Here is a 17,563-nt window from a genome sequence, read left to right on the forward strand (position 1 = left end):
CATGGAGAGTGCCGGGATGATGAAGATGGCCACCGGAGAGGGATTCCCCCCTCCGGCAGGGTGCCGGAACGGGTCTAGATTGGTTTTCGGTGGCCACGGAGGCTTCTGGCGGCGCAACTCCCGATCTATTGTATTTTCTGGAAGTTTTGGTTTACATAAGAGGTGTTGGAGTTGGGGACAAGTCAGGGGGGTTCCCGAGGCGGCCATGAGGTAGGTGTGCGCTGAAGTAAATAGTCCCTAGAGGCAATAATAAAGTTGTTATTTATATTTCCTTATATCATGATAAATATTTATTATTCATGCTAGAATTGTATTAACCGGAAACTTAGTACATGTGTGAATACATAGACAAACAAAGTGTCACTAGTATGCCTCTACTTGACTAGCTCGTTGAAACAAAGATGGTTAAGTTTCCTAGCCATAGACATGAGTTGTCATTTGATTAACGGGATCACATCATTAGGGAATGATGTGATTGACTTGACCCATCTGTTAGCCTAGCACGATGATCGTTTAGTTTGTTGCTATTGCTTTCTTCATGACTTATACATGTTCCTATGACTATGGGATTATGCAACTCCCGAATACGGAGGAACACTTTGTGTGCTACCATACGTCACAACGTAACTGGGTGATTATAAAGGTTCTCTACAGGTGTCTCCGATGGCACTTGTTGAGTTGGCATAGATCAAGATTAGGATTTGTCACTCCGATTGTCGGAGAGGTATCTCTGGGCCCTCTCGGTAATGCACATCACTATAAGCCTTGCAAGCAATGCAAGTAATGAGTTAGTTGCGGGATGACGCATTACGGAAACAAGTAAAGAGACTTGCCGGTAACGAGATTGAACTAGGCATTGAGATACCGACGATCGAATCTCAGGCAAGTAACATAACGATGACAAAGGGAACAACGTATGTTGTTATGCGGTTTGACCGATAAAGATCTTCGTAGAATATGTAGGAGCCAATATGAACATCCAGGTTCCGCTATTGGTTATTGACCGGAGACGTGTCTCGGTCATGTCTACGTAGTTCTTGAACCCGTAGGGTCCACACGCTTAATGTTCGGTGATGATCGGTATTATGAGTTTATGTGATTTGATGTACCGAAGTTAGTTCGGAGTCCCAGATGAGATCGGGGACATGACGAGGAGTCTCGAAATGGTCGAGACGTAATGATCGATATATTGGACGACTATATTCGGACATCAGAAAGGTTCCGAGTGATTCGGGTATTTTTCGGAGTACCAGGGAGTTACGGGAATACGGGGAGGAAGTATCGGGCCTCATGGGCCAAGTGTGGAAGAGAGGAGTCAGGGTGCGTGCCCCCCTAGCCCAAACCGAATTGGAGTAGGGGGCCAGCCCCCCTTTCCTCCTTTCCTCCCTCTCCTTCCTTCTCCCCTTCCCCCTTGCTTTCCTCCTCCTAGTAGGAGTAGGAAAGGGGAGTCCTACTCCTACTAGGAGGACGACTCCTCCTCCTGGCGCGCCCTAGGAGGGCCGGCCGGCCTCCCCCTTGCTCCTTTATATACGGGGGCTGGGGGGCACCCTAGAACACACAAGTTGATCATTGATCCCTTAGCCATGTGCAGTGCTCCCCTCCACCATAATCCACCTCGATCATATCCTAGCAGTGCTTAGGTGAAGCCCTGCGTCGGTAGCAACATCATCACCGTCATCACGCTGTCGTGCTCACGGAACTCTCCCGTGAAGCTCTGCTAGATCGGAGTTCGTGGGACGTCATCGAGCTGAACGTGTGCTGAACTTGGAGGTGTCGTGTGTTCGGTACTTGGATCGGTCGGATCGTGAAGACGTTCGACTACATCAACCGCGTTCTCATAACACTTCCGCTTATGGTCTACGAGGGTACGTGGACGATACTCTTCCCTTTGGTTGCTATGCATCACCATGATCTTGCGTGTGCATAGGATTTTTTTTGAAATTACTACGTTCCCCAACAGTGGTATCAGAGCAGGTTTATGCATAGATGTTATATGCACGAGTAGAACACAAGTGAGTTGTGGGCGATACAAGTCATACTGCTTACCAGCATGTCATACTTTGGTTCGGCGGTATTGTTGGATGAAGAGTCCCAGACTGACATTACGCGTACGCTTACGCGAGACTGGTTCTACCGACGTGCTTTGCACACAGGTGGCTGGCGGGTGTCAGTTTCTCCAACTTTAGTTGAACCGAGTGTGGCTACGCCCGGTCCTTGAGAAGGTTAAAACAACACTAACATGATGAACTATCGTTGTGGTTTTGATGCATAGGTAAGAACGGTTCTTGCTCAGCCCGTAGCAGCCACGTAAAACTTGCAACAACAAAGTAGATGACGTCTAACTTGTTTTTGCAGGGCTTGTTGTGATGTGATATGGTCAAGACGTGATTAGATATAAGTTGTTGTATGAGATGATCATGTTTTGTTGAAGTTATCGGCAACTGGCAGAAGCCTTATGGTTGTCTCTTTATTGCATAAGATGCAAGTGCCATGTAATTGCTTTACTTTATCGCTATGCGATAGCAATAGTTGCAAAAGCAATAGCTGGTGAGACGACCATGTGACGACACGTTGATAAAACATCAAGATGATGGAGATCATGGTGTCATGCCGGTAACAATGGAGATCATGACAGTACTTTGGAGATGGAGATCAAAAGCACAAGATGATGATGGCCATATCATGTCACATATTTGGATTGAATGTGATGTTTATCTTTTATACATCTTATTTTTGCATAGTTCGGTGGTAGCATTATAAGATGATCTCTCACTAAATTTCAAGGTAAAAGTGTTCTCCCTGAGTATGCACCGTTGCCAAAGTTCGTTGTGCCAAGACACCATGTGATGATCAGGTGTGATAAGCTCAACGTTCATTTGCAACGGGTGTAAGACAGTTTTGCACACGCAGAAATACTCGGGTTAAACTTGACGAGCCTAACATATGCAGATATGGCCTCGGAACACTGGAGACCGAAAGGTCGAGCGTGAGCCATATAGTAGATATGATCAACATAATGATGTTCACCATTGAAAACTACTCCATCTCACGTGATGATCGGACATGGTTTAGTTGATTTGGATCACGTGATCATTTAGATGACTAGAGGGATGTCTATCTAAGTGGGAGTTCTTAAGTAATATGATTAATTGAACTTAAATTTATCATGAACTTAGTCCAGATAGTATTTGCATATCTACGTTGTAGATCAATAGCTCGCACATAGCTTCCCCGTTTATTTTTGATATGTTCCTAGAGAAAAATAAATTGAAAGATGTTAGTAGCAATGATGCGGATTGGATCCGTGATCTGAGGATTATCCTCATTGCTGCACAGAAGAATTATGTCCTTGATGCACCGCTAGGTGACAGACCTATTGCAGGAGCATATGCAGACATTATGAACGTTTGGCAAAGCTCGATATGATGACTACTTGATAGTTTAGTGCACCATGCTTTACGGCATAGAACCGGGACTTCAAAAATGTTTTGAATGCCACGGAGCATATAAGATGTTCCAAGAGTTGAAATTATTATTTCATACTCATGCCCGTGTCAAGAGGTAGGACACCTCTAACAGTACTTTGCCTACAAAGATGGAGGAGAATAGCTCAACCAGTGAGCCTGTGCTCAGATTGTCTGGGTACTGCAATTGCTTGAACCAAGTGGGAGTTAATGTTCCAGATAAGATAGTAATTGACAAAGTTCTCTAGTCACTATCACCAAGTTAGTAGAACTTGGTGATGAACTATAATATGCAAGGGATAACGGAAACGATTCCCAAGCTCTTCGTGATGCAGAAATAGACGAAGGTAGAAATCAAGAAAAGCATCAAGTGTTGATGGTTGACAAGACCACTAATTTCAAGAAAAGGGCAAAGGGAAGAAGGGGAACTTCAATAAGAACGGCAAGCAAGTTACTGCTCAAGTGAAGAAGCCCAAGTCTAGACCTAAGCCTGAGACTAAGTGTTTCTACTGCAAAGGGACTGGTCACTAGAAGCAGAACTGCCCCAAGTATTTGGCGGATAAGGATGGCAAAGTGAAAAAAGGTATATTTGATATACATGTTATTGATGTGTACTTTACTAGTGTTTAAAGCAACCCCTCAGTATTTGAACTAGTTCAGTTGCTGAGATTAGTAACTCGAAACTGGAGTTGCAGAATGAACATAGACTAGTTAAGGGTGAAGTGACGATGTGTGTTGGAAGTGGTTCCAAGATTGATATGATCATCATCGCACACTCCCTATACTTTCGGGATTAGTGTTGAACCAAATAAATGTTATTTGGTGTTTGCGTTAAGCATGAATATGATTTGATCATGTTTATTGCAATACATTTATTCATTTAAAGTCAGAGAATAATTGTTGTTCTGTCTGCATGAATAAAACCTTCAATGGTCATACACCCAAGGTGAATGGTTTATTGAATCTCGATCATAGTGATACACATATTCATAATATTGAAGCCAAAAGATGCAAAGTTAATAATGATAGTGCAACTTATTTGTGGCACTGCCGTTTAGGTCATATTGGTGTAAAGCGCATGAAGAAAATCCATGCTGATGGGCTTTTGGAATCACTTGATTATGAATCTGTTGATGCTTGCGAACCATGCCTCATGGGCAAGATGACTAAGACTCCGTTCTCCGGAACAATGGAGCAAGCAACAGACTTGTTGGAAATAATACATAATGATGTATGCAGTCCGATGAGTGTTGAGGCTCACGGCAGGTATCGTTATTTTCTGACCTTCACAGATGATTTGAGTAAGATATGGGTATATCTTCTTGATGAAACATAAATCTGAAACATTAGAAAAAGTTCAAATAATTTCAGAGTGAAGTGGAAAATCATCATAACAAGAAAAATAAAGTTTCTACGATCTGATCATGGAGGAGAATATTTAAGTTACGAGTTTGGTCTTCATTTGAAACAATGCAGAATAGTTTCGCAACTCACGCCACCTGGAACACCACAGCGTAATGGTGTGTCCGAACATCGTAACCGTACTATATTAGATATGGTGCAATCTACGATGTCTCTTACCGATTTACCACTATCGTTTTGGGGTTATGCATTAGAGACAGCTGCATTCATGTTAAATAGGGCACCATCTAAATCCGTTGAGATGACACCATATGAACTGTGGTTTGGCAAGAAACCAAAATTGTCGTTTCTTAAAGTTTGGGGTTGCGATGCTTATGTGAAAAAGTTTCATCCTGATAAGCTCAAACCCAAATCGGAGAAATGTGTCTTCATAGGATATCCAAAGGATACAGTTGGGTACACCTTCTATCACAGATCCGAAGGCAAGACATTCGTTGCTAAGAATGGATCCTTTCTAGAGAAGGAGTTTCTCTCGAAAGAAGTGAGTGGGAGGAAAGTAGAACTTGATGAGGTAACTGTACCTGCTCCCTTATTGGAAAGTAGTTCATCACAAAAATCTTTTCCTGTGACTCCTACACCAATTAGTGAGGAAGCTAATGATGATGATCATGCAACTTCAGATCAAGTTACTACCGAACCTCGTAGGACAACCAGAGTATGGTCCGCACCAGAGTGGTAAGGTAATCCTTTCTGGAAGTCACGTTACTAGACCATGACGAACCTATGAACTATGAGGAAGCGATGATGAGCCCAGATTCCGCGAAATGGCTTGAGGCCATGAAATCTGAGATGGGATCCATGTATGAGAACAAAGTATGGACTTTGATTGACTTGCCCAATGATCGGTGAGTCATTGAGAATAAATGGATTTTCAAGAGGAAGATGGACACTGATAGTGGTGTTACTATCTACAAAGCTCGAATTGTCGCAAAAGGTTTTCGACAAGTTCAAGATGTTGACTACGGTGAGATTTTCTCACTCGTAGCGATGCTTAAAAGTCTGTCCGAATCATGTTAGCAGTTGCCGCATTTTATGAAATCTGGCAAATGGATGTCAAAACTGTATTCCTTCATGGATTTCTTAAAAGAAGAGTTGTATATGATGCAACCAGAAGGTTTTATTGATCCAAAAGGTGCTAACAAAGTGAGCAAGCTCCAGCGATCCATCTATGGACTGGTGCAAGCATCTCGGAGTTGGAATATACGCTTTGATGAGTTGATCAAAGCATATGGTTTTATACAGACGTAGAGTGAAGCCTGTATTTACAAGAAAGTGAGTGGGAGCACTACAACATTTCTGATAAGTATATGTGAATCAGAAATAATGTAGAATTTTCAGGAAAGCATAAAGGAGTGTTTGAAAGGAGTTTTTCAAAGAAAGACCTCGATGAAGCTGCTTACAATTGAGCATCAAGATCTATAGGATAGATCAAGACGATTGATAAGTTTTTCAATGAGTACATACCTTGACAAGATTTTGAAGTAGTTCAAAATGGAACAGTCAAAGAAGGAGTTCTTGCCTGTGTTGCAAGGTGTGAAGTTGAGTAAAGACTCAAAAAACCGACCACAGCAGAAAATAGAAAGAGAATGAAAAGTCATTCCCTATGCCTCAATCATAGGTTCTATAAAGTATACTATGCTGTTTACGAGTCCTATTGTATACCTTAGCATGATTCTGGCAAGGGAGTACACTAGTGATCTAGGAGTAGATCACTGGACAACGGTCAAAATTATCCTTAGAAGACTAAGGAAATATTTCTCGGTTATGGAGGTGATAAAAAGAGTTCGTCGTAAAGAGTTACGTCGATGCAAGCTTATTACATCAATCTAGATGACTCTAAGTCTCGATCTGGATACATATTGAAAGTCGGAGCAATTAGCTAGAATAGCTACGTGCAAAGCATTGAAGACATAAATTTTTTCAAAATACATACGACTCTGAATGTGGCAGACCCGTTGACTAAATTTCTCTCACAAGCAAAACATGATCACTCTTTGGGTGTTAATCACATAGCGATGTGAACTAGATTATTGACTCTAGTAAACCCTTTGGGTGTTAGTCACATGGAGATGTGAACTAATCACATAAAGATGTGAACTATTGGTGTTAAATCACATGACGATGTGAACTAGATTATTGACTATAGTGCAAGTGGGAGATTGAAGTAAATATGCCCTAGAGGCAATAACAAAGTTGTTATTTATATTTCCTTATATCATGATAAATATTTATTATTCATGCTAGAATTATATTAACTGGAAACTTAGTACATGTGTGAATACATAGACAAACAAAGTGTCACTAGTATGCCTGTACTTGACTAGCTCGTTGAATCAAAGATGGTTAAGTTTCCTAGCCATAGACATGAGTTGTCATTTGATTAACGGGATCACATCATTAGGGAATGATGTGATTGACTTGACCCATCCGTTAGCCTAGCACGATGATCGTTTAGTTTGTTGCTATTGCTTTCTTCATGACTTATATCGGAGGAACACTTTGTGTGCTACCAAACGTCACAACATAACTGGGTGATTATAAAGGTGCTCTAAAGGTGTCTCCGATGGTACTTGTTGAGTTGGCATAGATCAAGATTAGATTTTTCACTCTGATTATTGGAGAGGTATCTCTGGGCCCTCTCGGTAATGCACATCACTATAAGCCTTGCAAGCAATGCAACTAATGAGTTAGTTGCGGGATGATGCATTACGGAAACGAGTAAAGAGACTTGCCGGTAACGAGATTGAACTAGTTATTGAGATACCGACGATCGAATCTCCGGCTAGTAACATACCGATGACTAAGGGAACAACGTGTGTTGTTATGCGGTTTGACAAATAAAGATCTTCGTAGAATATGGAGGAGCCAATATGAACATCCAGGTTCCGCTATTGGTTATTGACCAAAGACATGTCTCGGTCATGTCTACATAGTTCTCGAACCCGTAGGGTCCGCACGCTTAACGTTCGGTGACGATCGGTATTATGAGTTTATGTGATTTGATGTACCGAAGGTAGTTCGGAGTCCCGGATGAGATCGTAGACATGACGAGGAGTTTCGAAATGGTCGAGACATAAATATCGATATATTGGATGACTATATTCGGACATCGAATAGGTTCCGAGTGATTCCGGCATTTCTCGGAGTACCGGGGAGTTACGGGAATACGGGGAAGAAGTATTGGGCCTCATGGGCCAAGTGGTGGAAGAGAGGAGGCAGGGCGCGTGGCCCCCTATCCCAAACTAAATTGAAATAGGGGGCCGGCCCCCCTTTCCTCCTTTCCTCCCTCTCCTTCCTTCTCCCCTTCCCTCTTCCTTTCCTCCTCCTAGTAGGAGTAGGAAAGGGGAGTCCTACTCCTACTAGGAGGAGGACCCCTTCTCCTGGTGCGCCCTAGGAGGGCCAGCCGGCCTCCCCCTTGCTCCTTTATATACGGGGGCAGGGGGCACCCTAGAACACACAAGTTGATCATTGATCCCTTAGCCGTGTGCGGTGCCCCCCTCCACCATAATCCACCTCGATCATATCGTAGCGGTGCTTAGGCGAAGCACTGCGTCGGTAGCAATATCATCACCGTCATCCCGCCATCATGCTAATGGAACTCTCCCGTGAAGCTCTACTGGATCGGAGTTCGTGGGACGTTATCGAGCTGAACGTGTGCTGAACTCGGAGGTGCCGTGCGTTCGGTACTTGGATCGGTCGGATCGTGAAGACGTTCGACTACATCAACCGCATTCTCATAACGCTTCCGCTTACGGTTTACGAGGGTACATGGACGATGCTCTTCCCTCTCATTGCTATGCATCACCATGATCTTGCGTGTGCATAGGATTTTTTTTGAAATTACTATGTTCCCCAACAGGCGCGCCCAGGGGGTAGGGCGCGCCCCCATCCTTGTGGTGGCATCGGGACTCTTCTGGCCCACCTCCAGTACTTCGTGGGCTTCTTCTGGTCCAAAACTGATCTCCGTGAAGTTTCAGGTCAACTGGACTCCGTTTGATTTTCCTTTTCTGCGATAGTTAAAAACAAAGAAAAAACAGAAACTAGCACTGGGCTCTAGGTTAATAGGTTAGTTAGTCCCAAAAATCATATAAAATAGCATATTAATGAATTTAAAACATCCAAGGTTGATAATATAATAGCATGGAACAATCAAAAATTATAGATACGTTGGAGACGTATCACGTACCCCCTTGCCAAACTCATGGCAATGTACACAATATGTCTGGTACATAGCATGACATACTACATAGAATATATAGCTTAGGCATAGGGAATGACTTTCATTCTCTCTCTATCTTCTGCCATGGTCAGGTTTTGAGTCTTACTTAACTTCACACCTTGTAATACAGGTAAGAACCCCTTCTTGTTCTGAACCATTTTGAACTTCTTCGAATCTTATCAAGGTATGTGTTTTCTAAAAGTTCTATTAAGCGTCTTGATCTATCCCTATAGATCTTGATGCTCAATATGTAAGTAGGTTCACCGAGGTCTTTCATTGAAAAATCCTTATTCAAGTATCCTTTTATGCTATCCAGAAATTCTATATCATTTCCAATAAACAATATGTCATCCACATATAATATCAGAAATGCTACAGAGCTCCCACTCACTTTCTTGTAAATACATGCTTCACCGTAAGTCTGTATAAAACCATATGCTTTGATCACCTCATCAAAGCGTATATTCCAACTTCGAGATGCTTGCACCAATCCATAGATGGATCGCTGGAGCTTGCACACATTGTTGGCACCTTTAGGATCGACAAAACCTTCTGGTTGCATCATATACAACTCTTCTTTAAGATATCCATTAAGGAATGCAGTTTTGATGTCCATTTGCCAGATTTAATAATCATAAAATGTGGCAATTGCTAACATGATTCGGGCAGACTGAAGCATCGCTATGGGTGAGAAAGTCTCATCGTAGTCAACTCCTTGAACTTGTCGAAAACCTTTTGCGATAAGTCGAGCTTTGTAGATAGTGGCATTACTATCAGCGTCAGTCTTCTTCTTGAAGATCCATTTGTTCTCAATGGCTTGCCGATCATCGAGAAAATCCACCAAAGGCCACACTTTGTTCTCATACATGGATCCTATCTCAGATTTTATGGCCTCAAGCCATTTATCGGAATCTGGGCTCATCATAGCTTCTTCATACTTCGTAGGTTTGCCATGGTCTAATAGCATGATTTCTAGGATAGGATTTCCATACCACTCTGGTGCGGAACGTGCTCTGTTCGACCTACGAAGTCTAGTAGTAACTTGATCTGAAGTTTCATGGTCATCATCATTAGCTTCCTCTCTAGTTGGTGTAGACATCACGGGAATGGATTTCTTTGATGTGCTACTCTCCAATTCGAGAGAAGGTACAACTACCTCATCAAGTTCTACTTTCCTCCCACTCACTTCTTTCAAGAAAAACTCCTTCTCTAGAAAGGATCCATTCTTCGCAACAAAGATCTTGCCTTAGGATCTGCGATAGAAGGTGTACCCAATGGTTTCTTCAGGGTATCCTATGAAGACGCACTTCTCCACTTTGGGTTCGAGCTTATCAGGCTGAAGCCTTTTGACATAAGCGTCACAATCCCAAACTTTTAAGAAATGACAGCTTAGGTTTCTTGCCAAACCACAGTTCATACGGTGTCATCTCAAAGGATTTAGACGGTGCCCTATTTAACATGAATGCAGCTGTCTCTAATGCATAACCCCAAAACGATATTGGCAAATCGGTAAGAGAAATCATAGAATGCATCATATCTAATAAAGTATGGTTACGATGTTCAGACACACCATTACGCTGTGGTGTTCCAGGTGGCGTGAGTTGTGAAACTATTCCACATTGTTTTATATGAAGGCCAAACTTGTAACTCAAATATTTGCCTCCGTGATCAGATCGTAGAAACTTTATTTTCTTGTTACGATGATTCTCCACTTTATTATGAAATTCTTTGAACTTTTCAAATGTTTAATACTTGTGTTTCATTAAGTAGATATATCCATACCTACTCAAATCATCTGTGAAGGTCAGAAAATAACGATACCCCCCGGGTGCTTCAACACTCGTCGGACCGCATACATTGGTATGTATTATTTCCAGTAAGTCATTAGCTCGCTCCATTGTTCCGAAGAACAGAGTTTTAGTCATTTTTCCCATGAGGCATGACTCGCAAGTATCAACTGATTTATAATCAAGTGATTCCAAAAGTCCATGTACTTGGAGTTTCTTCATGCGCTTTACACCAATATGACCTAAACGGCAGTGCCACAAGTATGTTGCACTATCATTATCTGCATCTTTTGGCATCAATAGTATGAATATGTGTATTACTACGATCGAGATTCAATAAACCATTCACATTGGGTGTATGACCATAGAAGGTTTTATTCATGTAAAGAGAATAACAATTATTCTCTAACTTAAATGAATAATTGTATTGCAATAAACACGATCTAATCATATTCATGCTCAACGCAAACACCAAATAAAATTTATTTAGGTTCAACACTAATCGCGAAGGTAGAGGGAGTGTGCGATGGTGATCATATCAACCTTGGAATTATTTCCAACACACATTGTCACCTTGCTTTTAACTAGTCTGTGCAACTCCTATTTCGAGTTACTAATCTTAGCAACTTAACCGGTATCAAATACCCAGGGATTACTTTGAATACTAGTAACATACACATCAATAACATGTATATCAAATATACCTTTGTTAACTTTGTCATCCTTCTTATCCGTAAAGTTTTTGGGGCAGTTCCACTTCCAGTGACCATTTCCTTCGCAGTAGAAGCACTCAGTTTCAGGCTTGGGTCCTGCTTTGGGCTTCTTCACGGGAGTGGCAACTTGCTTGCCATTCTTCTTGAAGTTCCATTTCCTTCCCTCGCCCTTTTTCTTGAAACTTGTGGTATTGTTAACCATCAACACTTGATGCTCTTTCTTGATTTCTAGCTTCGCCGATTTCAGCATCACGAAGAGCTTGGGAATCATTTTTGTCATCCCTTGCATATTATAGTTCATCACGAAGTTCTAGTAGCTTGGTGATAGTGACTACAGAACTCTGTCAATCACTATCTTATCTGGAAGATTAACTCCCACTTGATTCAAGCGATTGTAGTACCCAGACATTCTGAGCACAAGCTCACTGGCTGAGCTATTCTCCTCCATCTTGTAGGCAAATTACTTGTCCGAGGTCTCATACCTCTCGACACAGGCATGAGTCTAAAATACCAATTTCAGCTCTTGGAACATCTCATATGCTGTGTGGCATTCAAAACGTTTTGAGGTCCCGGTTCTAAGCCTTAAAGCATGGCGCACTAAACTATCAGGTAGTCATCATACCGAGCTTGTCAAACGTTCACAACGTCTACTTCTGGTCCTCCAATAGGTATGTCACCTAGCGGTGCATCAAGGACATAATTCTTCTGTGCAGCAATGAGGATAATCCCCAGATCACGGACCCAGTTCGCATCATTGCTACTATCATCTTTCAACTTACTTTTCTCTAGGAATATATCAAAAATAGGGGAGCTATATCGCTTGCTATTGATCTACAACATAGATCTGCAAATACTATCAGGACTAAGTTCATGACAAATTAATTTCAATTAATCAAATTACTTAAGAACTCCCACTTAAATATACATCCCTCAAGTCATCTAAGTGATACATGATCCAAATCAACTAACCCATGTCCGATCATCGCGTGAGATGGGGTAGTCATCAATGGTGAACACCTCTATGTTGATCATATCTACTATATGATTCACGTTTGACCTTTTGGTTCTCCAGTGTTCCAAGGCCATGTCTGTACATGCTAGGCTCGTCAAGTTTAACCCAAGTATTCTACATGTGTAAAATTGTCTTACACCCGTTGTATGTGAACGTAGAATCTATCACACCCGATCATCATGTGTTGTCTCAAAACAATGAACTTTCACAATGGTGCATACTCAGGGAGAACACTTTTACCTTGAAATTTAGTGAAGGGATCATCTTATAATGCTACCATCATTCTAAGCAAAATAAGATGCATATAAGATAAACTTCACATGCAATCAAAATATGTGATATGATTTAGCAATCATCATCTTGTGCTTTTGATCTCCTTCTCGAAAGCGCGTCATGATTTCCATCGTCACCGGCTCGACACCTTGATCTCCATCGTTGCCTCGTTGTCGTCTCGCGAATTATTGCTTCTACAACTATTGCTAAGTCATAGCGATAAAGTAAAGCAATTACATGGCGTTTGCATTTCATATAATAAAGAGAAAACCATAAGGCTCCTGCCGGTTGCGTGATATCTTACAAAACATGATCATCTCATACAACAACGTATATCACATCATGTCTTGACCATATCACATCACATCATTGTTGGGGAACGTCGTAATTTCAGAAAATTCCTACGCACACGCAAGATCATGGTGATGTATAGCAACGAGAGGGGAGAGTGTTTTCCACGTACCCTCATAGACCGAAAGCGGAAGCATTATGACAACGCGGTTGATGTAGTCGCGCGTCTTCACGATCGACCGATCCTAGTACCGAACGTACGGCACCTCCGTGATCTGTACACGTTCAGCTCAGTGACGTCCCATGAACTCACGATCTAGTAGAGCTTCGAGGGAGAGCTTCGTTAGCACGACGGCGTGATGACGGTGATGATGAAGCTACCGGCGCAGGGCTTCGCCTAAGCACTGCAACAATATGACCGAGGTGGTATATGGTGGAGGGGGGCACCGTACACGGCTTGGAACAATCAACTTGTGTGTCCTAGGGTGCCCCCTACCCCCGTATATAAAGGAGCAAGGGGGAGGCCGACCGGCCTTGGGGCGCGCCAAGGAGAGGGGGGAGTCCTCCTCCTAGTGGGAGTAGGACTCCCCTTTCCTAGTCCAACTAGGAAGGGAGAAGGGGGAAGGAAGGAGATGGAGAGAGGGAGGAAAGAGGGGGCGCCACCCCCCTCCTTGTCCAATTCGGACTCCCAAAGGGGGGGGGCAGCCCTAGGCCCTCTCATCTCTCTCCCACAAGGCCCATGTTGGCACATTAGTTCCCCCGGGGGTTCCAATAACCCCCCGGCACTCCGATAAATATCCGGTGACCCCCGAAACCCATCCAGTGTCTGAATATAGTCATCCAATATATTAATCTTTATGTCTTGACCATTTTGAGACTCCTCGTCATGTCCGTGATCACATCCGGGACTCCGAACTATCTTCGGTACATCAAAACATATAAACTCATAATACTGATCGTCACCGAACGTTAAGCGTGCGGACCCTACGGGTTCGAGAACTATGTAGACATGACTGAGACATGTCTCCGGTCAATAACCAATAGCAGAACTTGGATGCTCATATTGGTTCCTACATATTCTACGAAGATCTTTATCGGTCAAACCGCATAACAACATACGTTGTTCCCTTTGTCATCGGTATGTTACTTGCCCGAGATTCGATCGTCGGTATCTCAATACCTAGTTCAATCTTGTTACCGGCAAGTCTCTTTACTCATTCTGTAATGCATCATCCCGCAACTAACTCATTAGTCACATTGCTTGCAAGGCTTATAGTGATGTGCATTACTGAGAGGGCCCCAGAGATACCTCTCCGATACTCGGAGTGACAAATCCTAATCTCGATCTATGCCAACTCAACAAACACCATTGGAGACACCTGTAGAGCACCTTTATAATCACCCAGTTACGTTGTGACGTTTGGTAGCACACAAAGTGTTCCTCCGTGTAACACCCCGGATATGATTTACCTAATATGTAATCCAACTCTTGCTGTTTCCGATGTTAAGTTATTTTATTTCCTCGGGTTTGGGTTTTTGTCTCCGTGTGTTGTTGTTGTTGTTGTTGTCATGCATCTCATATCATTTCATCATGTGCATTGCATTTTCATACGTGTTCGTCTCATGCATCCGAGCATTTTCCCCGTTGTCCGTTTTGCATTTCGGCGTTCCGTTCTCCTCCGGTGGTCATTTCTACCTTCCTTTCGTGTGTGGGGATTAAACACTTCTAGATTGGACCGAGACTTGCCAAGCGGCCTTGGTTTACTACCGGTAGACCGCCTGTCAAGTTTCGTACCATTTGGACTTCGTTTGATGCTCCAACAGTTAACCGAGGGACCAAAAAGGCCTCGTGTGTGTTGCAGCCCAACACCCTTCCAATTTGGCCCAAAACCCACCAAAACCCTCTCCATCATCTAGAGCGTTCGATCACGATCGTGTGGCCGAAAACCGCACCTCATTTGGACTCTCCTAGCTCCTCCTATGCCTATTTAAAGACCCCCTGCGAAATTTTCGTTCTCCTCTTTCCGAAACCCTAGATCCACCCCTCTCCGGGCGGCCGGACACATCCGCCGGCCGCCGGACAGCGTCCGCCGCCGCCCGCAGCGAATCGCTGCACGCCACGTGTCCCTGCGCCCACATCGCGGTCCTCCTCCCGCCGCCGGCCCGCCCGGCTCGGGGAGGGCCCCCGCGGACCAAGCTCTCCCGCCGCACCGCGCCTTCGCCCTGCCGCCGCCTTCTTCCGCTCCGGCGACCGAGCCGGCCAGCCCGCCGCCTCTCCTCCACGCCGGCGAGCTCGCCGCTCGGCCGGCCCCGGCGTCCGCCGCCGCCCCGCCGCGGTTCCTCGACGCCGGCGAGTGCCCCGGTGCCGACCGGCCTCCCCTTCACCTCCCACTCCCACGGATCCGGCCGCCCCGACGACTCCGGCCATCTACGGCGACCTCCAGCTACAGTACCCTGGCGTTCCTCAAAATCCGCGCTAGATCTGGATCAGGACGACGGTTGACTTTCTCCCGGAACCCTAATTATTTTGCCATGTTCATCGTGCCGTAACTTTGCATCCGTAGATCCGTTTTGGGCATATAGCATATCAAAATGTTCGTCTCAGAGAGCACATCATTTCATCTCATTACATCATTTTCATTTGAGTTCATCTTGACGCCCGAAATGCTGTTGGAAGAGTGCTATTTGAGATAATTATCAGATCTGCTGCTCCAAATAGCTATTTGTCATTTTTGCCATGATTAATGTGTGCGTGATATGCCTCTGAGCTCTACATATGTTTTGTTATATGCTTTGTCATATTTCCAGAGGTGCCATCCATGTATTTTTGTGATGTGTGTGGTGACTAGCACAAGCTTGCAAAGTGGTGCATTCGTTAATGCTGATTTCACGGACTTAGCAATTCCACTAAGTCCTTGGACTGTTTTGATTAATATGCCATATGTTCATGTTGTTTCCTAGTGATCCGTGCCTCTTTTGAGGATGATAAGTAAGGATGTTTTGTTAATCTTGTAGTGCTCTATCCATACATGTCTTTGTTTGCAATTATGGAGCACCCTGGCGTGAGTCAATCGAGCTCTACTTTTGCTATTTCGTGAATCTGGGCAGATTGTCTACTTGTTAGCGATTTTGCCGAGGATGTTGTAGTTGATCCGTGCATCCTATGTTATTGTTCTTGCCATGTCTATCTTGCATAATGTGTATTCTTTATGGGTGTATGCTTAGATTGTCATGCCTTTCCCTGTAGTGAGTGCATCGAGCTCGTAAACATGCCTACTTGATATCTGATTTGCATGTTCCAGTTTTTCACTAAGTCTGTGATCTGATTATGTTTTTGCCATGTTTACATGCTTGCAATGGTATTTTCTGATCCCTTTTGGCTCAAGGTCAGTAAGGGACTTTTGTTAAGCTCTTTGAGTAGCTCCATGCCATGCTTTGCTTTGCCATGTTAAGTTCCTGTAGCATATAGTTTTTATGCTCCAAAGTGTGCTACATGATCTGAAATTCCAGACAAGTGTTAATTTCACTACGTCTGAAACTTGTTTACCAATTGCACTTTTTCCATGCTTGTTTGAACCTGTTATTGGATGATTTGGCCGTAGCTCAGTGTTCATCTTTTGTTAAGCATTATGAATGGATCCCTGCCATGTATTTTGTTGCCATGTTTGAGTGCTGTAGCATGTTTGTCTTGTTGCATTTAGATGGCTACTTGCTGTTTATCGCAGACTGGTGCCATATTTGAATTGCTTGCCATTTCCAAACCGTGCATCCGATTCCAGCGATCTTTATATCGATTTCAACCGAAATCACCTCACCTTTCCAGTGGCACACTTGGATTTCCAAGTTGAGGCCAGGTTCTTTCATTCCTTGTCAAATCTTGCATATGCATCACATATCGCATCCCGCATAGCATACCATGTTTGCATCATGTTGTTTGAGCTTTGCACGTCATTGATTGTGTCCTTTTTGCTTGTTTGTCTTATTTGGGCAGAGCCGGGAGACGAGTTCGCTAATGAGGAGCCCGTTGAGTTTGCTTTCGAGGATCCAGTCAACTCTGACAACTTTGCAGGCAAGATGATCATACCCTCGAAATCACTTCTATCTTTGCTTTGCTAGATGCTCGCTCTTGTGCTATGCCTATGCTACGATGCCTACCACTTGTTTATCATGCCTCCAAAATTTCCATGTCAAACCTCTAACCCACCATGTCCTAGCAAACCGTTGATTGGCTATGTTACCGCTTTGCTCAGCCCCTCTTATAGCGTTGCTAGTTGTAGGTGAAGATTGGAGACCGTTCCTTGCTGTTACATTATTTACTTGTTGGGATATCACTATATTATCTTGTTATCTTAATGCATCTATATACTTGGTAAAGGGTGGAA

At 43.5% G+C, this 17,563-nt stretch overlaps 1 protein-coding gene across 1 annotated transcript in view; it reads left to right on the forward strand.

The window, feature by feature from the left end:
* Positions 1-17,274, forward strand: part of LOC125552146 (E3 ubiquitin-protein ligase XB3) — a 63,397-nt gene extending 46,123 nt beyond the window's left edge. The window contains exon 8 of the mRNA XM_087518608.1: positions 17,173-17,274. Coding sequence (XP_087374734.1) covers positions 17,173-17,259 — 87 coding nt within the window. The 3' untranslated portion in view covers positions 17,260-17,274. The remainder of the gene's footprint in view (positions 1-17,172) is intronic.
* Positions 17,275-17,563: the final 289 nt, after the last annotated feature.

This window comes from Triticum urartu, chromosome 4A (assembly GCF_056163025.1).
Source record: "Triticum urartu cultivar PI428250 chromosome 4A, HENAU_Tu73, whole genome shotgun sequence".
NCBI lineage: Eukaryota > Viridiplantae > Streptophyta > Magnoliopsida > Poales > Poaceae > Triticum > Triticum urartu.